The following is a 24,568-nucleotide window of genomic DNA, read 5'->3' as shown; positions in this document are numbered from 1 at the left end:
TTGGCCTTTTGACACACTAATACACTTCCAGGGCTTTAGAATAATATATAGATTTATATATTTCAATTGAAATGAATATGTAGTTTTACTAATGCAATGGCTCTAGCATATTGGTGAAATATGCTTTTGCTCACATGAAATAATCAAACAAACCACGTCCCTTTGTGAATACAGACCTGGAGGTGAGACACAAATAAACATGTACTGTTTATGAGATTATTTTATAACAGTGTTGGTTTATATCAAAAAATAAAATAATAATAAATGAATAAAATAGAAAGATTTTTGCCAATCCAATGTTTAGTTAATTTTTTTTTTCATTTTCATAATTTTATGTCAAGCTACAGACATTTTAAAAACGTATAAAAATAGTCAGCATAAAATAATTATTTGTTGCCTGAAATAGGTTTTTTTCAGCAACAATATATGACATCTTTTGACAACAACAATTTGAAAATCTGAGTCTGTAAGTATGCAAAAAAATATTTTACTGTCACAATTTAAACAGCCGCACACATAGCAATTATGAGATGTATTATGTTGGGAAAGATAAGATTAGAATGCATATGCTATCGGCTCTAATGAAGACAAACACAACAGACCGACTAAGACAGAATATTGTTAGTATTGGTGCAAAAAAAGTACAAAAATAAAAAAATGCTCAGGTGAACACAGGTTCTGTTCGGGGGCTCTGATCTGTGGCCGTCCAGCGTCGTTTGACACGGAGGATATGGCTGCACAGTACGGTGCAAAGGGAAATGGCCCTCAGCCCCAGCTCTGTGCACAAGCGTGTTTACAGTTCCCACCACGCTGTTGTGTTTTGATAACCTTTCCTCACAGAACAGCCTGCGGAAAAAGCTACGAGGTTGGTTTACATAAATGCATGTACATACACACACACACACACACACACATGGGCAGACAGAGCTATGAATGGAGGAAGCCGTGTCTGAGACAACCATCAGAGGCACAGAGAGCGACCAGAGGAGAACTAAGGGCCGTAATCACCGCGGCCGGCCGCAGACAGGACGCCGGAGGAAGCCTCGTCATGGGAGTGAGACGAGAGTCGCTTATCAGATGTCAGTTCCAACCAGCCCGATACGGTGACCCCCTCTCCTCCTCCTCCGCACCGCTTCTGCTCCTGTTTTTACAGTTTCGTAGGGATCTGTTGTCGTCCTGACAGCTGAAGCACCTCAGGTCCTTTCAGCATTTCTTTTGGGATTGTCCTCGTTTAATGGCTTCAGATACTACAGAGCGGTTCAGTAATGTGGTACTCAGCCATTCAGCTCCTTTAACTTGAGTATAGGAATCACTTGGTGTAAAAAGGAAAACATCTGATCGTATGATCAGTATAATTGGCAAAAGAACAGTAGCAATGAAGAGTGTTACTATGATGTTACTTTTGATTTTCATTACTGATCCATCACATGTAAGCACGATTTTGCCATTAAATCGTTGGGCAATACGTCATTACCTTTAACTATTACTTATTACTACACAGTGATGGACAGTCTGACCTAAGCAATACACATTTAATAAGCTTATCACATTTTTTTTTAACGATTCCTGGTTTAGAATTGGGATTCCCTCCATTAATTTGAATAAACACTAGAAAAAATAACATAAATAAACATTGAAAAGGTCCAAATTAAAGCAGCAGACGCTGGGGAATCCTGACTTTAACCTCCTCATAAGATCTTTTTCTGGCCTTTTCCACTTGGCCCTGTTTGAAATTCAGGCTTTATGCCAAAAAAAAAAAAGAATGCAAACTGAACTTGATGTGTAAAACCTGCAAAGTGCTCTTTTACTGTATCTGCTGATTCACATTGGCAGTTTAATTTATTATATCATTTAATTTCAAATATATTTAGATGTGTTCATGCAATTATTCATATATATATATATATATATATATATATATATATATATATATATATATATATATATATATATATATATGTGTGTGTATATATATATGTTTATATATATATATATATATACCTAAACAACATAACGTCAGTGAAGGCAACAGTGCTGTACAGCATAAATTGTTACATCGATCAAATTCCAAATTTCAGACAAAAAGGAAAAAAAATATCTGAATAGTTTTTGGAAGGACAAAGACACCAGTGATATTAGATTAGTCATTTTACTTCAATGCGTCATTAGCCAATCAGAAATAAACCGAGCACTGCTTCAATGTCTCCATGTCGCTGCAGTGGGGAGCCTCCATAGACGCCTCCCGCACCAGCGGGGCCACACACAGAGGCCTGGCAGACCTCGGGCTGTTTTCCCGGCCTTTGTCGCCTCACGGGAGTCCTCCAATTGCCCTGTTAAGAGCCCTTCAAAATACACATCCCCCTGTTTTATAGACACGGAAACAATTTATGGCCATTACAGAGCATTATAGATAGCATCTGCAAAACTTCCCGTTGTTGACTACACGTCTGCCAGAGTGGACGCGCACACACCCCAAAAGAGTTGACGGAGAGAAAAGGAAAACAAAGATGCAAAGGACCTTGCTTGTTGGTTTGGGCCTAAGTACAGTTGGAGAGATTAGGCTATAAAAAGAAGCAAAATAAAACATGAAGGCGGCCTGTGAGCACAGTGGACCACCCAGAATCCTTGAGGAGGAGAGGAGCGGTTATGTCCCGCACACTCGCTTCAGGTTCGGGCTGCTACTGTGAGTCTGTCTGGACCGGACCAGATTAGTTGAGTGCAAGTTGCAGAGAACTCCGCCGATCCACTCACTCTGCGAAAACATGTTCTGATGCTCTGGAGAGACCTTGTAAAACCTCAGCGAGGAACCCAAGTGACACACAAGCATTCTCAGATTGGGATTTGGATGATATGAGATATAAAAGAAGCTGGGGTTGTTGAGTGGAGTTCTGCACGGGCCTGAAAATGAGACAAGAACCAGCAATGCGACTGGCACGGTCAATACTTACGATCCAAGAGCCTTAGCTATATTTTTGTTTTCATTCATGACCAGAGGTTTATGTTTTGGCCTCTGCTGCTCTGATTCTGTTGTAGTTAACTGCTGGAAGGTTTATACACTTGTGGAATGAAAGTGTCATGATCAATAACTAATCAATAACCAGAGAATCCCAAGATTCAAAACTTCAACTTCACATTCCTTCAATTGCTTTACTCGGCTCTTCTCTATAAGTTGTGCACTTCCGACAGTGACAGATACACTGACATGCTTGAACACTTTCTTCCACCCCTAACTCACACAGCCCTGATAGATGCTTATGTTTCATATATTTCATGTGGCATATCTGGCCTGCTTTGGGACAACGTGGATTGGATCATGGATTCAACAATGATGGCCTTTTTTTTGTGAAATGCATCAAATGGTAACATTTCTTTCATGCACAATATCAAACATGAATGTTAACCATTTTAATGGATTTCACCAGATTTAGCCTATAGGCTAATGTTCCCCTACAGTCCCCTGACAGGTCACAGTTAAAACTCCCACACGGTGACATAAACGCAGAATAGACAAATAATACATCTCTCTCTCTCTCTCTCTCACACACACACACACACACACACACACACACACACCTTGGAACTGATCAAAACCATCCGAGGCCAACAGACTCCACGGCCCAGGGTCACTGTGTGTTGTTAAAAATACAAACAGGAACAACATTAACCTGCTCAGGCCGACAGCTATTTCATCTGGGCCGAGAGCCATTGTGAAGCACTTGAAGGCCACGGGTTGTGCACTCGAGCATTTCCTGTTTGCTCGACTTTACATTTTTACTCTACACTTAAAAAGGGGGAAAACATGTTTTTCGCCTCACTAAGAATAGCAGCGGAGGGCGTGGCAGGAGCCTGACGGAATATTACGATTTATTTCACTGTAACTGTACGACACAGAAGAGCCCTGGAATGTTCCAGGTACGCATTCATTCAGAGGGATCTCTCTCATATCTGGTAATGTTTAAGTTGCAGGACCTTGGCCACAATGGAGAAGACTTCCCCAATGTAAGTTTCATTTTAGGCCGAGGTCTTTCTCCACTTCTTGGAATATGTACAAAATTGATTCTACTGAGTAGAATAACTTCATTTTTTTTTCCCAATTCAAAACAGACAAGATGAGACATTTCCATAAAACAAAAACAAAAAGGTCGTGCCAGCCGAGCACAGGTTCCAGGGCCCAGAGTTCAAGGAGCTCAGGGAGGGGTGGTCCTGAGAGCGGAGACCTCCAGCCGTTCCTGGAGAGCAGCTGGGACGAGGGGGGGGTAGAGGGGGGCTGGAGGGGGCAGCCGTCATCTGCAGAGCCGCCAGTGAGTGTCAGCCGAGCCGAGCAGAGCCGAGCAGAGCAGAGCAGAGCAGAGCAGAGCATGGTGGCGCAGCAGGGCGGCAGGAGCAGGGTGTTGCTGCTGGGCTCGGGCCGGGACAGTCAGAGGAGCCAAACAGCCGGGTTCACACGTGTGACCCCTCCAAGTGTCGACATGTTCGATAACGCTCACTACCCCTTCAACTGCTTCAACTACGATGGGGACGGATACCCTTCCTCCAGCACGGACGAAGAGAAGAAAATGTGTAGACCTGCGTACAGGTATGGGGGGAATTTTCAATTCATCCATTTAGTCATTGATCTACTTATTTATGTCTGTTTAGCTTCACCTGTTTTACATCAGTTTTGCTCACTAGATAAATACATTTGATGGCCTTTAAAACCTAAATGATTACACAGAACTTTCTTAGATATTCTTTTACTCTCAAAAGTGTCAAATCAATCTTTTCATTTGAGTATGACAGAATTTCATCAAAATCTTTCAATTGAGGAAAATCTGAATTTTTTTTACATGGCAGCCCAGTTCAATTCAGTTCATTTATACTGTATATGTTTTATCTCTTAAAAAATATTAATAATCATAGCTTTTACTTTTGTTTTGGCAGTTTGTCATTTCCCTTCAGCTTCAGTACTAAACAGTAAATAAAAAGTGATATCCGCTTTTTGTTGTGGTTTTTTTCTCATTTGAAAACATTATTTAATCACTATTCTACATATTTTTTGATACGACATATGAATTTTCAGTAGCCGAGATTGAAGCAAAATGTTGCCTCGATGTTTTGTATGAGGTTCTCTTTAATACTTCAAAACATATACCCAACTATGTTTTATCACCTTAATGAGTCAACTTCATGACTTGCCCTAATTTTATGAGAATTTCTTATGAACACAATGTTGGACTTATGACAAGTTTCAAAAAAAATTACACATAATTACTATTTGGGTTCTGAAGAACACGGTTACAGTCAGTAGATTAACGGACAATTTATATCTGTGACCGGTGTTGATAGTACGTTTTGCACAGCTTCACCTCTTCTGATCCTGAAATTAAATCCAGTCTGATTGGATTTTTGTTTTTCTTAACAGTCTGTTCCTCATGGGTCGGATTTATTTCTAATTCATAGACTTAAAGTTATTCAGAAAAAGATGTCCTATACGGTGCTGTTACGGAGCATGTAACATGTAGAACATGAATTATAACAGAAGTGGTTCCCTTTAGAGTTTGTCACCTTCGTTAAATTTGCAATCCCAGTTTGTAGCAAAGGGACGGGTCACCACTTTCCTATACAGTATATTGTGTTTTGGTGACAACAGAATTTAAAAAAAAAAGATTTTGCAGTTGTTATTATAATTCTATTGAAAGCAAAACTGTATATTACTTGGTTTTAAAAGATGTGTCTTCTGTAGTATATAATGCTGAAGTTGTGTATAGGGACTGATTAGAAATATTATGCTGTGCCTGTCATGTGTATAATTGTAGTCCCTCTAAACGAGTTCTTGGAGGTTTTTCCTCTTCTGTGAGACCCCGAGCAATGAGGTTGAAGTCGACTGAACTCCTTTACCATTTGTTAGCTGATGTCTTCTTTTCTTTCCACCTGTGTCCGCGTGCGTCAGCTACATCGCCCTGATAGCCATGGCGATCCAGCAGAGCCCCGAGCAGCGCGTCACTCTGTCGGGCATCTACGAGTTCATCATGAAGAGGTTCCCGTACTACCGCTCGAACCAGAGAGCCTGGCAGAACTCCATCAGACACAACCTGTCTCTCAACAGCTGCTTCATCAAGGTGAAGACACAAACTGGGGAATCATATCAGTTCAACATGAAATTTAAGGGGTTTTTCTGCCAAATTACATGATTTTGGCCTGAATTTTATATTATTTTAGTCACTAATATTATTGGTTTTTATTATAGTTATTGCTTTTTTAGCTTTTAATCATTAGCAATGTAATAAAATAGTGTAAAATAGTAATATAGTGTTTTTTTTGTTTTTTTACAATACCTAGTAGGAATAATGTATTTCTTCATTAATACAATTATGTTTTACATTTCCCCAGGTTCCTCGGACAGAGGGCAATGAGAAGGGAAAGGGAAACTACTGGACTTTTGCCACTGGCTGTGAATCCATGCTCGACCTCTTTGAAAATGGCAACTTTCGGCGTCGCCGGCGCCGGAGGAACATGAAAATCGGCCTCCGTGATTCTGGAGAAACCCCCTTCCACCCGCTGGAGGGCCACAGCAATCGGCACGCACCTGCAGCCGGGCACCCTGAATCGGACTCCGCCCTCTGCCCTTTGAACCCTGACAGGCCGAGGCCGGTTCCGCAGCAGAATCACCTCATCGCAAATCCCACCCAGCCGGGGAAACCGGAATCTGAGATCAAGTTTAGCATCGACTACATCCTCTCCACTCCGGACCCGCCCCTGCCTGGGTTCAGATCCTCCCACGGCCCCGTGCACATAGGGCCCACCGGGCCCCCTGTACATGTTCTGGAGTCCCAACACCTGAACCTGCACTTCTGGACTCTGTGAAAAAAAACAAGATGAAAGGAAAGAAGAGACTGAATTGGTTCCTTGGCCAAAAAACTGGGAAGCTTAAGCGCGTCCACAGACAAGAGAAGTTCCACAAGAGGAATTAATGCTGACTTTAAAATAAAAATGTGGAGCAAAATAAAAAGGTACAGTATAGTGTGATGGATTCTAGATGGAAAAAAAAGTCCTCACGCTGTCAGAGATCAAATGTGAACAATACAGTACAGTGTTCATGTTGTCATTTAATTGTTTGTGCAGTGTCCAGTGCTGACATAGACTAGGTTTACAGTATTCTCTCTATATATAAATATATGTATATACCCAGGAGCTGTGAGCATTTAAATAAGATGTGATTAGAGGTACTTGAAGCATCAGATTGAGTAAAATGAAACTCCATTTGTTGGATCTGTCGAATTTCAACTGTTTTTTCTTCATAAAAGGAGAATTTATGTTCATGCTCGTGTCATTTCTCAGATTTATTTCTGATTAATGACGGATGTGGTCATATGATTGTCCTCTGCTCCCTTGTTTTATTTAGTGTCAGGACAATTGTTCAGCTTGTCAATCTTCTGGTCTTTAATATTTAAACTCTTCTTAAAATTCAGATTTTTTTTGAGGAAAATGAAAATGAGCTTGATTGAAACTAAATGCGTAGAGACATACCTTCATATTTCCATACAACATGATCATAAAGCACAGATCTGAGCCATTGTTAACCTGTGTGTTTTCTGTGAGAAAGGCCTATTCTGACTGAATTCAATAATTTCACACCTCCCTGCCGCCCAGAAATTTTGCAAATTTTTTTCATTGACCTTTCAAAATCCTGATTGACTGACACTTAAATTCTAATCCAGTCGGCCCCTTATTACGACGCATTGCGTTCACACACTTAAGAGAAGCCCAACGAAACAGACGTCTAACATTTCCCACCCGTACGGGGGGAGATCAATCATGGCGTGTGCCTGTGCTGCTGAAGGGACATTTTTCAATTTAACCTTTATATTATGTCTTGACTACATCAGAGGAGTTTCAACACACTTAACATGAGTGGCATTTAATATACCACAACACTTGCAAGGTGAGGCCGAAATGTGACCCTATTTAAATACGGAGGCCCCCGCGTGAGCCTTAACAGCAGCACCTCCCCCCAACAAACACACACACACACACACACACACACACACACACACACACACACGAACCCCAGACGCAATTATAATTAAACACACCTTATGCCTCCTTTGCAAATGCCCCTCATCGATCTGTGGGGTTTTTAAAATTCATATGTGAACTGCCCCCCAGCAAATGTCTGCGGCGGCACAAGCGTTTATGGATCAGCAAGTTTCCATTAACAAAGTTGTTGATGTTGAATCGCTGGGCTGCTCGCTGCCGCCGCCACGCCGTGGATATATTTGGGTAAATTAACTTAGCATAAAGTGCTCTGAGGCTATGGGGTCTTCTGAGGCAGCTAAAGAGAGAGCGCGGCCGCACTCAGGCCCAAAAAGTCAGTGCACATATTATGTTGTCAGTGAATACACGGAGCCGTAGCTACTGGCGCAGTATCCCGATGAATGGCCTCTATTTAAATCACCATACATCCATCTGTTCAGTTTCATTCCGCCTAATCCCTCCACCATCTTCAGCCGGTTGCTTGTAATTACACACGCGGTAACATTTTCTCATTTGTGGGAGTGTGGGAATGTGTTTTGTTTTTAGCCTTCATTACGTGCACCATGGACGCCAGGTAGAAATGAGCAGCTCAGGGCGGGAGAACAGAGGAGGTGCACGTGGAGGAAAATTGGGAAAACCGTTGATGTGCGACTGGGAATGTAAAGTAAATCATAAACACAAATAGGTCATTTAGGCATCGGCGCTCGTTTAGCGGCGAGGTCTCACCGGGGCTGTGGCGAGGATTACGGCATGCAGATAAATATTAGTGTTCCGTCTTTGTTCTATTGAGAACATTTCTGTTTGGTTTGTGAGTGTCGTTTTTTCTGTACTCAGCCGAGGTTTTGAGGAGGAACGAATAATCCCTGGCACTACATGAAGACATGAGCTACCAGCTAATGAAGATCCGTGAAATAGCCTGAGGACTTTCACATACATGCATCTCTGCCCTTTGACATTTTGTGGCAAGTGCTGAGCTGCTGCAGGTTCAGCCTGAGCACACTTTAAGGATGGAATATGCTTCTTTTGTTTTTGTTTAAATGGCTTCCAGTGAGCGTATGTGTGCGTCCCAGTAATGAGAAAAATCAACACGGCATGTCAATCAATGGAAGTGAGAAGATGTGTTTACATTCGGACTGTTGGAGGGACGTCCCTCCTAGGAATTCAAAGGAAGTGGCTTGACTGCAGGTGACTGGAAGCGTTTACAGAGAGAGAGAGAGAGAGACAGAGAGACAGAGAAGGGAAAACAGGCAGTTTAATAAAGGAACAGGGGTTTGACATTCAGAGGAAAATGAAACTCCGAAATCTGCCAGATTGCTGTTTAAATTTGTCAGATCTCATTTCATAAACATGCCTCCTTCAGTAAAGTTTTAGAAAAGAGGTTTTTCTTATACACTGGAGGGTCACGCTTTGACCCCTTACACTTATTGTAATGGAACCTGCACCTGACACCTGCAAAGAACTTGTATATGGGCACAAACACACACGACAGGAAGAACATACAATGTAATGTAATCCGGTGCGATGGGCTCGAAGATTACCACAGGTCATGATCGGTCCCCACAGAACCTCAGCATTACATACTCACTTTGAGGCCTTTGGTTCCTACTGATGACACATCTTCACAAATCAGGTCACATACGCACAGTTTTTTTTCCATTTATTTTAGCCCACTTCAACAGAAGTACATATTTTGTTTGCTGTGAGCTATTTTCAGTTGAAATAATATACATTTTGGTGGGATGGTGAGTAGTTACAGTGGCGGGACAGTATATTTGGTATAAACTGAAGATAAACTACAGCGACCATGTCCACACTAGTGAAGGAAGATGTCAATTAGCGTCATGATGTGACTCATTGGTGGGTTTTTAAGGATTTCTATTTATTATGCCACAGAAAACCAGAATGAAATTGATTTAAATACACAGGTGACACTGTGTTCTCCATAGAATCATCTTAGTTATTACAACCATTATGCAAATTGAAACTGGAGCATCATCCACCATTGTACAGGCCTGTCAGCAAACATGCAGATGCTGTGTCTGATGCAGTGTTGTGAAGAGCTGACTGACTGGTACTTTTCACCATCACTGAAATTAAACGCATGGTTGCAAGGTAAGAATTCCAATCTATTAATTTCAATAAAGCTAGCTGTAAACATTCTTTTATTGATGGATTGTGATTCCTTAATAATGTTAGAAATTACATCAACTTAATATTTTGTGTCATTAAAACTCAAATTTCTGAGCTAATTGGTGTAAAAGAAAATCCCAGTTGCAGTGAGTTAATCATATTGGATCGGTAACTTTATTTTCCTGCACCTTCAGTTCAAGTCCCCTCCGCTCCCCGAACGGGACATCCCAGAGGTCAACGTCACACGGCATCACAGCAGCTGAACAACACAATGCCATGTTTAGAAATGTAATGTTGATATAATAATGAATAAGGCTTCGATCGCACTCGTTGTTCGCCGGCGGTTGAGTTGTGTTAAGGCCACGGTCTGTGTTGCAAAGCAGATCCATTGCACTGTGCTGTCAGAACATGCAATGCAACTACAATGCACCACAGCCCCGGCCAGCGTTTCCCCTCACACTCCCCACACTTGGTAGATGGTTGATCCAGCGGGCTGCTGTGTTTTTTTTTTCCTCCCACTATTCAGTTTCAGTAGTAGTTGCTGGATGATGATCATCTCATTGCCGAGATCCCTTTCCGCTCCATTTGACCTCTGACACGTGTCATCAGGCTCCGTCGACCAACCAGCAGGGTGCGCTAACGAGCTGCCAGTGGGATGGGGGACTCACAAACAAATCTGATGGACAGAGCCTGCGGGGAAATGTGGATCCTCCATGTTTCTTCCCTTTTGTGAACATCGGTCTTTGCTCCAACTGCTCCGCACACTCTGCAACACACGTTATGATGATCGGGTTAATGTGATGCACACCAGAATGAGTCTGGTTTGTGTTTGAAGGAGACGACGGTCATAGAAATCACTTGTCTCCATCTTGTCTGACTTTATCATCATCAGCACTTATCTACACATTCAGCAGTAGTTGTGGCTGCACAAAGGAAGTGGCACAAACGGTAACACTACTCAGTCTCATGGTAATCCAGCACATGGCAAATAAAAAATAATAGCTTTTTCTAAATTTACAACCATATTTTAGTATTTTTTCTCTCTAGCAATGCAACACACATCCTTTACAAAGACAAATTTCTAGTGGGATCTAGATTTCAAGTCAACACTTTTTTGTTTGAGTCAAATTTTTCAAATGAAAACATAAAAGCATCCATTTACCTCTTATAGAGAAATCCAGCAGCTCTTTTTTGTGCAATTCGACTTTAAAAAAAACAACTGAGTTGGGTTCTCATTCACAACAGCCCATGTTGCGTCCGACAGGGATCCTGTGCACTGGTGTGTTCCAGTGCACTTTTCTGACGGACACACCCCTCTTTCTTTTTGACCGGGAAAAAAAATCGCTCCAGTGACTGCAGGCAGAATGTGAGGGGCCATGTTTTGGGATGAGGCGATTCCAGGCGGCCAATGGGGGAAGCCCTGGTGTGGGGCCCACGGGCCTCAAGAGCGGGGCGAGGGGGGTTGGTAGTAGGGGGGGTACAGTAAATGATGAGGGTTTACTCTAGGTCAGCCTCAGCCATTACCATCTGAAGAGGGGATCCGGTCAGAGGATGGCACGCCAAGGGGAGGGCTGGAGCGGTGGCAGGGCGCTGTGGTGAAGTGAATAACATATTACACATTGCAGGAAAATATTAAAAGCAAATAAAGATAGAAAAGCGAGGTTTCTGATCACACACTGCTAATGTTTTATTAGAGTCCATGCAGAAGTCAAACAACACAAAGAGAAATGAGAGATGCGGCAGCTGAGTAAAGTTGCCGACAAGCACGGCCTCCATTTCAGGCTTCTCTCGTTATGTTATCTAGTGACACAAAGAAACGTACTGTTCCTCTGCAAAACAGGTCTGAGATGACAAACTGCGCGGAGATTCACCATCTTGAGCTCAGGACGGTGACATGTATTCTTTCAACACACAGTTGGAGGCTTCACACACACACACACGTAGTTTTTAACACAAGAAACAAACAAGAAAACATGAGGAAGGAGATTTCCCTTTCACAATGTGCAATGTTGACGGTTTGTCGAAAGTGTCCCAAGAAGGATGAGCATGTCCGCTTTGTTGCGTGCCAGTCATCGATCACAAGTATGTTTTCTTCATGAGATAAGCGAAGCGACTGGTGCGTTTCTCTTACAGCTACAAATCAGCGATGATAAACCACGTCTACACGTTCACTGGATGGACACGTTCAAGCCAACGTGATTACCCACAAAACCAATAAACATGACAAAGAGGATACATTAGCCAGCAGTAATGTAGAAAAAGGAAAAATCTGAACTCCCATCACAAAAGCCAAAAACACTTAAAATATATCATTATGACAATTTCTCATACTTACTCAAAACATTTCAGCTCATTCCACATTTTACAACAAATAAATTTAAAATACTGATCTGAAGAAAACAAAAACAAAAGACGCAGTGGTGAATACAATTTTTTTTTCTCTCCCCCAAACGTTTCCCACTACTTCCATCTGGTTAAGTGCTCGCTGACTTACAGCACAAGTCGAAAAGGTAACGCGGCTGTCAAAGTGCACGCTTGTTTTCCGCTTGTTGCGATTGTGTAACACGTTGCATGTTGTTGTTGTCAAGAGTAAAATGTCTCATTTGTGGCGGCGCGTCTGCGGCAAACTCATTTCTGGAAACAAATGTCAATGTTTGAAAGGTCAGGCCTTTTAAGATGTCAGCGTGTAGAAAGAACGGAGAAATGCATAAAATAAAAAAACAGCTTTTGTAGTGCGATATTCAACCATATATTCCCTCATACATACAGTATAAAGCTGGGGATTCTAGGTCAAAGACATGACACATCCAGAACTTTGGTCCCTTACAACAGACAACATACACTATCATCTCTCCAGGTGCCAGTGACTCTTGACTGGGATCCTGTTGAAAATAACGTCAGCACTTCCTGTCACGACATTCAATGACCACAAAAATATATTTGTTTCCTTCTCCAGCACACACACGTTCACATCAACCAGAAGAACTGGCCCGTGATGTTCAGCAGATGGAAGTCAGACCGACTACAGCAGCGTCAGGCTAATAAAATCTCAGCAAAATAATCTCAATAAATCTTTTGTCGCCGTCGACATATCGTCAAACATCTGCGGTTACATTTGTAAAGGACAAAAAATCTACAACACGGGGAGACAGCTTTAAAAGGAAAATAACATTCGGTGGTTCGATTTGCGATTATACAAATCACAATAACTAAATTCCCTTCTTCATCTTCTTGATTCAGAGTTTTGTGAGTGATCAAATCTACACTGTTCCCTTTTTCTTGCACCCTTTTCTTGAGGCACATCCCTATTGTAAGAGTAGCTGCAAACATAAAACCCCATTCAAAAATCTACATTAAATCAACATCTCTTTCATACATCTTGTAGCTTAAATATACACAAACTAACAAACTTGACATTTTGCCATTTACAGATTTACAATCCAACTTAGACTGACTTTGCCAAGGTACTGATACAAACACCAAAACAATACATGTGCAGGTATGCTCAGTGTTTCTGCAGCAGGTGGGTTCTTTAAATCATAAAAACATACATGATCAACATTGATGGTCTTAATTCATGCTTTGAAAGGAAGGAAATAGGTCTCCTACTTATGACAATGACTCTTTTTTTTTCTTCTTCTTTCTTTTAAATAAAACATTTTACGATGAGGATTAGCTGCAAGATGAAGCTGTGCAGTCCACAGCAGGGGGAGGAGAGTCTTCACACAGAAACGGTGATACACAGGCTGCCTCATTGCCTCCGACGCTGGTCATCATGTGGGTCAGATCATTGTCTGGTGGCGAATCAAATCTGGTTTTCCTTCTCTAATGGGGAGCTAACTGAGAGCATGAATAATTCCCTTAAAACAAAAAAAGCATGAACAAATCTCTGTAGTGAAACTGAACTGTGTCGCGGTGATTCAAATTGGAAGTGGATGCGTCAGGTCAGTCTGTCCTCGGATGATGCTGCTCGGCTGGTTCGGGCTGGGGGGGATCAAAGGTCAGATGTCTACATGGCAAACAAAGCGTCCTCTGGCCTGTCGGGTTTCTTGCGGCTGGGGGTTCCCTGCGCCGCACCTGGGTCCCCACTGGGGGGCGATGGTAGGCTGGGGACCGTCTCCGCGGCTTTGGCTCTCTCCTCGAGGAACTTGTCGAACTCTGGGAGAATCGGACCGAAAGGATAAAAATGAAAAGATGGTGAGAATATGAGAGGGAACGTGGTGAACATTTCAGGAAACTGAGGAAAGGGAGATGGATGTCTACCTTCACTTGTCACACCTTCCTCGCCTTCATCTCCTTCATCTCCTTGCTGTTTGAGGGGGGGGGGGAAAGACTGTCACACCTCGGAGCTTACTCTGTCAAACTTATTCCACCGCAAACCACCACAAAACTCTCATCCTGAGCATGTGCCCAAAAAACACCAACGTGAACAAAACCACACACTGCATTTCATTTCACACTCACCAGTCAGGTTTTAGCACAATGCAAAGGAGCCACTTACCCGTCATTACCACTCTCTGTACAACGACAACACAACTTCACCAGTTGTCTCCCAAACAAATCAGCTGGATATCGCCTCTCAGTGATGCAACACAGTGAAGTGAGCATGAAGTCTTGTAAAGCTTCATCATTTAACGCTGACCACGAATACAAAACTACCTTTCTTTTTAATCTCTTAGCTGTTGGATAAGCTCAGAATTTTTTTTGGTTAAGATTCAGTTAATGATAGGGAACAAAAATAGTTTGGCTAAAGTTTTTTTTTCTTCAGTGAATGTAAAGTTGAAGGAACTTTGTCCTCGGTTGTCAGAGCTCAGAGCACATGAATTCTGGCTACATCCATATGACTACGTTTTCCTTTTAAAACTGAAACGACCTCCAGCCACACAAGCGTTTTAGCTCCAAATCAGTATTAATCTCCAGTGTCTATACTAACACACCTGAAGACGTATATCACGTGACCATTCACGTACACCGAGCATGAAAATATTGGAACTAGAAAAAACGGGGCGAGGCGGATTTCCAAACTTGTCTGTTTTAGTGCACGAAAACTCTGGAGTAGTGTGGACAACAGACGTAAACGTAGCAGCGATGATGTGTCTTAAAACTAAAATGTAGTAATGTGGATGTAGCCCCAGTTCTTCACAACCAAGACAACCTGCATTTATTTCTGTTCAAGACCTTATGCTCATTTCACAATATTTTGTATACTAAAGGTTATTTTGCCCCCAGAGTAAACTGTTAGTAACTTCAAGTGGAGTGGGATGTTAAAGAAACGTGATCAAAGTGCGGGAAAATATTATATAGGAAAAATGTGTTACTTCCTGCTTTAAGAACAACTTAAAGAGGGATAAGGGGATGCAACAGGGAGACAAAAGGAAAGAGAGAACTGCAGGCAGAAATAAAAAAACAAAAACACGATGGGCTCACCACATCAGTACACAGCCACTCCTCTATGTCATCCATGACAGAGGACTGGCCACCGACACCCTACACAGCAGCATCGAGGCCACAGGTGAAAACGGAAAAAAACCCACCCCAAACACAACAGAAAATATGACTTAAACGAACTTCAGCGTTAACTCAAATGCAACTCAAGAAATAACAGTATTTTGTGAGGAAAATAAAGAAATGGGATGGAAATGTTGGTGAATGGTGTAGCACATCACACACACACTTAGGACACTGAGGAGCGGGCTGCAAGGGACAACAGTAGCAGAAACACACATTCACAAAATATAAATTCTGCACATCGCAGGAAATGAGCTGCGTCATCCAGTTGCCACAAGCCAAATCTAAGGTTTTACCGTTAAATTACACAACTAGAAATAACTATGTCACTGTGGGTGATGGAGCAGATACACAGCACACATGAAGCGATGTGTGAAAGCAGCTTTATGACAAGCCCTGACAAGACAAAACACGTATGGCAGTTTTGTTAGTAAGGCATTGATAACATCGGGTAAGAGCGGGTTCTACTACTTAAGGCGCTTAAGCAAAGCTTAAAACGCTGGAAAGAACCTAAAATAAGGAGTATGTAGCAGCCAACAGCACCAGTTTAGGCATGTGAGAAGACGCCTGCATCATGATGTTACAGCACATAACACACACAGACTTCATTGCTTAAGTGGTCATGTAGGCAGAGCGAAGGTTACAGATCAGACAGGGTGTATCAGACAGTGTCACATAGACGCACCCCTCCTGCAGTTGGTTGTAGGACGTCCAGAGTGGGAGGAAGGCTGCCGGGGGCGAGGCTGTCTTCTGCTGCGGTACTGAGACAAGACAGAGACAAGCTTTTAGAGTTGTGTTTGGAACTTGTTGAAACAATTAAGTCAGTTCACGCGCCTAAGATTATGTATAGTAGAATCGACAACAAGTCTCCGATGTGTGCTTACTTCTTGCGTGGTTCCGACACAGCTCCTTTCCTGGTTTGAGCGAACACATCAAAGTCGTCCTGAGGAGGAGGAGGCTTACAGCTGGACAGAGAGCTCAGGGTGCTGCTCACACTGTCTGCACCCACATCTGGAGGGGAGAAAATCGCCTTGATTGTCAAGTACAATTCTACTGCAGAAAACTACAAAAACAAATTACTTTGTACATTTTGTTTTTCCTATAGAGGCTTTGCAAATGTGTTACCAATCCAATAACAAGCAAAGCTGATTTTACCTAACGGTTCAAATGTAGGAGATGAATAAGGTGCAGTAGTTAAACAAATGGTTTAACTTTTTTTTCCAACCATGTTTACATGCTTTCTTATTGTTTTCAGACATGAACTCCAGAAAATGTCCGAAAGCATCTTTGGCGCCAGATCATACGTGAGCGAAACTGGCAGCAGAGGGAAACAGAGCCACGCTCTGTGCAAAGATCACAAACACACCAACCGACCCTGCTATCTCATTTGTTTTATCTGCACACAAACCAAAACATAATGACAAGTTGTGGTTTATGGCAGCGACAACGGGACCCAGTGCGGTTTTGAACTTTGGACAGACTTGAGGTAGCTCATTCCCTCTGCTTCCAGTCGCATGCTAAGATAAGATAGCTCTATAGTTGCAACCAACTTTTCTGACTGTAGACAAGAAATGGAAATAGGTATGTACTTCCCAAAATGTGAGACTGTTCCTTTAATCCAATGACGAGAATTAAGTTAGACAACCAACCGACCTTCTAAACAGTCTTGTCTTAAGACTGTAATCTGCACAGCGGAACAATCAGTTTTAGCATGATGGGGACTTGGCTTAGTTAGGCTTTATTATTACATTGCTAACTAGCCAGATGGCTAATTTCACAAAATCACTTGTGTTGATATGATTCACTCTAAATGTCCAGAAACACAACCACCTTTTACCCGCTATTGTTAATGGAAGCTAATCTCTCTAGAAAGTCACAATATGCTGCATCAGAAGGAGAAAAACATTTTTCCCATCTCCAAGTGAACATTTTGTCTAACGTCTGATGGGATGGTACAGTGTGCATTACCAAGACCAGCCAGGTGAGAGGCCAAGGTGGCTGGCGAGGCAGGCCTCCCTGCAGGGACAGTGATGGTGGAGGGCAGGCTGGTCAGGGCTGCGCTGGGCATGTTGCTGACCACCGCGGGGGAGCCCGGGCCGAGGTCTATCAGGTTGTCCTCCGTAGCCTCGCTCAGGACCTGGCGAGGGGTGGAGTGATGACAAACTTTAGCTCTAATTTCATGTAGGAGCAGAGAAAAGGATTTAGTGTTCGTTGCTCATAAGGAGCTAAACAAATCCTTTTGTGGGAGGCTAAGGAGGTTTGGTTATACAGTACATAATCCCTTTACTGTATTTAAAAAAAAAAAGTAATGAATTGAAAAATAAGGAATATTGCATAATAAGTACAAATTTGCTGGTTAGCTTCAGGAGAGCATGAAAATGTGTGTGACAGAAGGTAGTAGGAATTTAAATTACTTTCTGAAAAACTGTTTCTTAAGGGGCTGCAATATACTTTTTTACATTGAGGGGATATTTAGTTTTTCATGGTATTTGCTTAAGAGGAAAATGGACAAATTCACCATTTATTACTGATTTGTTGTCAGTTATGACAGACACAGCTTAACTGCTGGTTATCCATGAAGGTGTTTGTTTAAATCCCCTTAAGAAGATAGAAATCCAGCAGGGAGGGAGGAGGGAGGACTGAATGTTTGGGCTGACGAGGAGATGCTCTACCAAGATCATTTGTAGCCATGTTTCAACAGTGGCTGTCGGGTGACACTGGTCATTTTAGGGACAATATTTTCATACTTGCCTGTCTCAGCTAGCCACAGACACAGAAGAACAGAAAAGAACAGAAAGGAAGAGACAGTGAATACCATTAACATGTGCAGGGACACAATGCAATGGCATGATAACTACGGACGATACGCCATGCCCAATGAATCGGAAAAACCCAACGGAGAAGCAAAAATGTTCCAGGAGCCCTGTCTTGCTTCATGCTTTTCATTAAATCTCTGGTGGCGTCTAACGGAATTATTGTTATACAGAAATGAATACAGCAAAGAGGTGGAAACAACATGAAACTGACAAAAGGTATGAAGCAAAAAAAAAAAGAGGTTCAACTCTTAGCAGCTGTAAGTATGTCACATTCGTGGAAGCAATTATTTGATGACAAAAGTGGTCAGATGTAACAAAGTACATTGACTTCCTTACTGTACTTTGGTACATTTTTGATGTATTTGTCCTTTTCACTTTTACTCCACCACATATTATCAGCAAATATCTGTGCTTTTCTACTCCACACTACTTTTTTTTTTACAATGCTTTACATTGTTTTGTTATATTTTTTAAAGAAAAAAATGACGAGAGGGGGATTGGTCCACCGAACCAATCAGAGCGGGCAACAGTAGCAAAGCACACCTGCAGGAGCAGCACACACTGGCGAAGAAAAAACGAAAAATGGATCAAGAAGAGGCCACCGCCGAGACACCAGTAGACTTTGTGCAACTCAAACTAATTCATAATAGTGGAGTCTTAGTTGTATCACTAGCCTCATGTAGCCATCATGTAACTTTAGCTAACCTAGTGTTCAAATGCACTTTTCCTCGAGTAAAACGTTTCTAAACTTCAACTATTGACAGATCGATTTGAAACCTCGCAAGACAGGAATGGACGTCAACAAACCTTCGACACAAAAAAAGTGTCCAGAAAACAGAAAACTGTGAGGGATGAACTGTTAGAAATGTTATGCATTATTCAGCTTCAAACGATTGTCAGGTATAAAGCCTTCCTTTCCGGAGAATTTTACTAGAACCTCTCAAAAGCTGTGACTGTTGACTGTATCTCTTTCTGGTATGGATTTACTCATGTGCATCTCTCAACTGCAATGACTTTGCTTTTCATTCTATCGTCACAGTCGATGTTTCCCTCTGCCGGACAGGAATTATGTGCAACAGAGCTGCTCTGACTGTATCATAAAAAGGACAAATTCATGTCACAATGGAAAACAGAATATTCAAAACAAAACAGTCATAAAGATACAGGATATTTTTACGATCAAAGTCAATGCATTTATGTCTTAGTGTAGTTTCCAGTTAATTTGGCATGTACAGAGATAAGCATGCTAATGTTACATGCACAGACACACCACTGACACAGGGGTGTGGAGGAAGAAGAACTGAAAATGAACACCAAGACATGGAGCAGCTATCTCAGAACATTCAGACAGGTAATTTAAAGTTTGGGCGTTTTCGCGACCTGAGGTAACCACTGACTCACCCCATTGTTGACACTCTGAGCTGAAGACCTCCCGGACCTAAACCTCTCGTACCTGAGGCAAAGACGGGAAGAAAAGAAAGAAACCACAGAGAAAATCTTCAGTTAACCTCACCAACTCTGTGCAAACATGCAGTGCTATCAAGGTCAACTTTTTTTCTCTCCCTAAAGATGGGTTTACACCAGCATTTGTATGTGGAGACTTGTCAGTGTTTTCTAACCGGTCGTAGCGTAAGAAAATGTTGTTAAGGTCGTCGTTGACATGCAGCAGCTCCTCGGTCACAGCTTCACTGGAAACACAAGAGATGAGCTCAACTATCCTCTGTTGCATGGCTCTACAAGTCCTGTTCAGCTCCTGAGACACACATGGACACATAATGGTCTCAGGTTACTGTTTCTTAAGGGTTTGTATTAGTATGTTCAAACAAAAAGTGGTTCCTTGCCTGTAGTAACTCATAGTCCGATGCGTCCTCTTGTCCTGGGACCATCTCAGTCAACATCTCTGACATCACCTTAGTGTTTCCGCGAACAACGTCCAACTCGCTGCGCAGCTGGCAAATCTGGACGACACGGAGATAAATGTATCTACAATTTGTCTCCTTTTAAGAAAGCTGGTGTTTTTACAGCGTAATTTACAGCCAACAGTACTCGTTGGACAGAGATTTCTCGTACCACAGGGGAGAGGTGGAAAGCTCAATTAAGCTCATTTTGACTTACTAGAAGAGGAGGACAATAAACGGCCAAAAACATTACATACAACATTACGCAACACCAGACATTGTCATTAAGAGTATGTGAAATCCCGTTAGCAAGTAAACAGAGAAGGTAAAATACAATATGTTCACTCTTCTTAGGAGTAAATCAATGCACCTGTTCTGGTGTAGGATTGATGGATCCAGCGGCATGAATGTGGGGGACCTGAGCCTCAGTGTAGGCTGGCGGGACAGCTTGTGGTGGGGGCTGAGGAGTGGCGCTGTACTTGTGAAGGGTGGAGTCGCCCTCTGGAGCAGATGCAGCCTAGAACCAACAGAGAAAGAGATATTGTGACAGTATAATTGGAAAGATAATCTTACTATGCTTAGGCTTTTGCATTTGAGCAGAACACGTGAGGTGACCTGCTTTATGTGATGCCTCCTACCGGCAGAGGTGTGTGTATGGGCGAGAGGGTCTCCAGGTCTGACATGGGGAACTCAATTCCTTTCCTCTTTAGCTCCTCATAGATTTGGACCACCCCAGTGAGGTCTGGGCTGCTCCTGAATGCATCAGCCCATGCCTGGGGAGGCATATAAAATTGTTGAAAGAAGAGACACAGAGACCAAAAAACAAAAAACAAACAATGGGTAACGGGAGTCTGATATACTAAACAAAGCAAGGGAAGATAGTATAGTAAACTGGGATTATTCTCTTATCATTTCTGTTTGTCGGCCATGAACACGTTCAGTCAGCAAACCATACAGTATTTGGCGTCTCTCAGCCAGCAGTGGAGAAGTTAAAGCTATGCTGGGGCAATACAACCACTCAGACACATATCACACTTCTAAAAAATGAGTATACAATGACTTTAAGGGAGATCTTGTCCTACTTCGCCACTTCAATCACTTTGATCTAAATTAAAATTTACACAACAGTTCCCTTCTATCATTTGAAAAGTGTCAGAAAACTACATGAAGACCGTGCAAAACTAATACTGAGGCTTAAGACTTTGGATAGAATATATAACTATGAACACATACTCACTTTTATCAACTTTGAGGTTCACACATTAACACCAAAAGAGATGAGACAGGTGGTGAGGGAGCTGCTCAATACCACCACATTTCGCTGACTGAGTATTATGCATCTTGCACAAAGACGCATGTGTGTGCGTGGATGCGTTTCCAACACAAATTTCCCAGATGACCCTCACAAACTTGTTTGCCCAATGACAAGATAAACTAGAAACAACTACATCTTTTATTTCCTCTCTCACAGGGGCCGTCTGCTCCCCTGCTGGATCCATGCTGTGGCTGTGGCTGTGGCAGCAGTCACATGATTCCCATGGTCGAAATATGATCCGTCCACATGAGCCTTGCAGGGTTACCCGAGCTCTGACAAGTAACTGGAGCTGCTCCTGGCAGACACTGTACTTTGCCTGAGGCTTTGCCTGAGTATGACAAGCCGCCTCCTGAACCGCTACACAGCCACATACGTAATTAACATCTACGCTAAAAAAGAACTATGTCATCTCTCACTCCGTCTGTTTTTTCCCTCACATTGATGTGCAGTCATTATAAAAGATAATATATAGATATCAATATCTGCCAGGGGAATAATCTACCAAGATTCATGACATGCACCGACTGTGCAGGCATGAAAAAAAAGGTTGCAGTTATCTTACCTGAATCAGGGCGAGTACTTTGTCTTGAACGATTGTAGGTGGGTTGTTTTTAGGGGAGATGATTTTAACGAGCACGCCATCGACAAAGTCCCTGCTTGTGACCAAGGCATGAAAACGATGGCCGCAGTTCTTCACACACGTCTCCAGGACCTGATGGGGGCGGAGAAGAGACTGATTTCAGAACATGCTAATGCCTTGTTAAACTTTGGACCAAACACCATTACATTATGATGTCTAGGGATATTTTCATTCATCAAGGCCATAGTTATCTTAAGGCTTTGGATAGGGAGCAAGCGGACTTGGTTGTAGATTCTCGAAAAGGTTTCACCTCTCACCCAAGAGGCGTGTTCAGTTCTTAAGAGGAGAACTAAAGAAGTCTCTCGGATGAATCACTTGCTCCTGACTTAGCATTGCCTTAAGAGTTTTGCAACCCAGACAGAATAGGGAGGATACACTGGATTATCAAGCCTCTGAATGCAAAGTGTGTAATACAATCATGTGATTTCCTCTACACAATATCATATTATGTGAGAGAGAAAAAACGGTTGGACTTTCTTTTCACTTGTGACTTATTTGCCTACAGGCGACAATAGGACAATTATGATGACATAAATTATAAATATAATACTATAACTTGTAAATAGGTGTAGCAGCCCTTCTCTTGCCATTCTTAACTCACCGTTAAAGCAAACATCACTTCTCTATAGTTCCTGTTGCCATTCAGCCTCTTCTTCACTGCTCTAATGGCATCCTTTGGCCTGTACACACACACACACACACACACACACACACACACACACAAAGTAAGAGCACACATTAAACACACAAGGAAAGCATAGTACAGTATGCCGTCGGCATTTTAATGGATCAATAAGACATGCGGAACAGAACAAACAAAGCCACCAAGAAGTTAAAGACTGTCTGGCACTGACAGACTGATCACCAGGCTGGGGCTCATGTCAATGATTCTTGACTTTTCCAAAATCTCTGGATTGGCACATCAACTGCTCTGCTCTGTAAGAGGGAAATAATTAACTTTTGAATTCTTTGACAGATCGCATCAGCGTCACAGTAATGGGCGTACGACAGACCCTGCAGTCCTCAGTCCTCAGAGCAAGGTAGAGTCAGACGCCTTTTTATAGACGGCTGCACAGTGCAGTGCACCAGTCTAGACCCTCCAACGCCTGTTTACACCCTCCTAATCAAACAAGAGCTGGACTTCACACATCACCTCTAACACACAGTTCAAGGGTAATGGAGCGGTGAGATAAGCAAAGAGCTCCAGAACACATCCAACCTCTCACAGCCAAGAGCCAGGATTCTACTTCTTGACAATATGACACAGGGGGGAGGAAAAGATAGGGCTGACAGCAAGGGTGCATCATGCAGCAGCGATGAATAAACAGCACAGCAACACGGAAGACACGAGAGTTAATCAATAACATATTAACTGATTTTCTCAGTGCACTCACCCATCCTCTGTTTCATTAATGAGGTCACATATTTCCATGTTGAGGGTCCAGTCTTCACTCTGCAGGGAGCCATCAGTGGCTCTCTCTGCAACACACACACACACACACACACACACACACACACATTAAAGAGGCTGAGAAAACAACCTATGAAGACGTCTCGCTACAACAAAGCTGCCCAATGATGACGATGACTGGCGGCTAGCTAACCGTTAGCTGACTTAAGTTATTAGCCAACCGTTAAGATACCAGTCATTGTACTCGTCAGTGTTTTTTGCGCCCACCTTACAAGTGACAGTGGCAGAAAATAGGCATTAAGTTTGAAAACGGTCGCGCTAACTCAATGACAGCAGATACCACCGCAACTACAAGTTAGCTTAGGCGGCTAGCGGTGGCTCTCCAGCTGCAGGCAACTCAGGGACGTTAGCATGCTAAAGGTAGCGAGAAAGAGGCTACCGCACAAAACAGACGCGTTTTCCAGGACAAATACGTCGAGCTGCATGTACTGTCATTTCCTAAATGTCTACATACATACCTATACAGTGCCCCACTGGGGTACTGTAAGGATTTCCCAAAAGGAACTCCATCTTGCTCGACAACAAATAAGTCAGTCCATGGGATGATGATGATGATGATACTGATACATGAGGAAACGTCCAGCAAATCCCGCCCACAGACCAACGTGATTGGCCAAGGAATCCTGACCTTTGGTTTGATTGGACGGCTAGCACGCCCGTCACGGCAGCTGGGTGATTGTAAATAAAAGGCACCAAAGGTTGCAGCCATAAAAAAAAAGGTTATTTTATGACCGTAGCACTCACTCTGATATGGGATAATGTGGACACGAAAAATGT

The 24,568-nt window shown here is 42.5% G+C and overlaps 2 protein-coding genes and 1 long non-coding RNA gene across 4 annotated transcripts; 1 reads left to right on the top strand and 2 right to left on the bottom strand.

Moving 5' to 3' along the window:
• Positions 1-4,286: 4,286 nt before the first annotated feature.
• On the top strand, positions 4,287-7,298 carry foxl3 (forkhead box L3). The gene is made up of 3 exons (XM_035613877.2): positions 4,287-4,576; positions 5,930-6,098; positions 6,370-7,298. Exons 1-3 carry the CDS (start codon positions 4,359-4,361, stop codon positions 6,841-6,843), a joined length of 861 nt encoding a protein of 286 aa, XP_035469770.2. The 5' UTR covers positions 4,287-4,358; the 3' UTR covers positions 6,844-7,298.
• A 1,950-nt stretch (positions 7,299-9,248) lies between these two features.
• Positions 9,249-11,508, bottom strand: LOC118288117. Its single transcript, XR_004785802.2, has 2 exons — positions 11,306-11,508; positions 9,249-10,909 (listed from the first exon to the last, which is right to left on the bottom strand). It is a non-coding gene; the product is annotated as an uncharacterized LOC118288117 (long non-coding RNA).
• Positions 11,509-11,805: 297 nt separating this feature from the next.
• Positions 11,806-24,400, bottom strand: tom1l2 (target of myb1 like 2 membrane trafficking protein). Of its 2 annotated transcripts, XM_035612828.2 has the most exons (15): positions 24,250-24,400; positions 23,715-23,799; positions 22,922-23,000; positions 22,243-22,392; positions 21,004-21,138; positions 20,736-20,882; positions 20,309-20,425; positions 20,087-20,220; positions 19,869-19,920; positions 17,620-17,788; positions 16,536-16,662; positions 16,337-16,412; positions 15,571-15,630; positions 14,407-14,452; positions 11,806-14,301 (listed from the first exon to the last, which is right to left on the bottom strand). In XM_035612828.2, the coding sequence occupies exons 1-15, from the start codon at positions 24,299-24,301 to the stop codon at positions 14,153-14,155; spliced, it is 1,578 nt and encodes a 525-aa protein (XP_035468721.1). In that variant the 5' UTR covers positions 24,302-24,400; the 3' UTR covers positions 11,806-14,152. The 2 variants fall into 2 exon arrangements, with proteins under 2 accessions (XP_035468721.1, XP_047183567.1); XM_047327611.1 differs by lacking the exon at positions 15,571-15,630.
• Positions 24,401-24,568: the final 168 nt, after the last annotated feature.

Source organism: Scophthalmus maximus, chromosome 16 (assembly GCF_022379125.1).
Source record: "Scophthalmus maximus strain ysfricsl-2021 chromosome 16, ASM2237912v1, whole genome shotgun sequence".
Lineage (NCBI taxonomy): Eukaryota > Metazoa > Chordata > Actinopteri > Pleuronectiformes > Scophthalmidae > Scophthalmus > Scophthalmus maximus.
Note: the sequence above shows the minus strand (reverse complement) of the source record. Positions and strands in the feature narration are given on the sequence as shown.

Coding starts and splice junctions, on each gene's coding strand:
- foxl3 (XM_035613877.2), top strand. CDS start 4,359: ATGGTGGCGCAGCAGGGCGGCAGGAGCAGGGTGTTGCTGCTGGGCTCG. Junction 4,577..5,929: donor ATGTGTAGACCTGCGTACAG/GTATGGGGGGAA, acceptor CGCGTGCGTCAG/CTACATCGCCCTGATAGCCA. Junction 6,099..6,369: donor TCAACAGCTGCTTCATCAAG/GTGAAGACACAA, acceptor ACATTTCCCCAG/GTTCCTCGGACAGAGGGCAA.
- tom1l2 (XM_035612828.2), bottom strand. CDS start 24,301: ATGGAGTTCCTTTTGGGAAATCCTTACAGTACCCCAGTGGGGCACTGT. Junction 23,800..24,249: donor CCCAGTGGGGCACTGTATAG/GTATGTATGTAG, acceptor TGTGTGTTGCAG/AGAGAGCCACTGATGGCTCC. Junction 23,001..23,714: donor ATTAATGAAACAGAGGATGG/GTGAGTGCACTG, acceptor GTGTGTGTACAG/GCCAAAGGATGCCATTAGAG.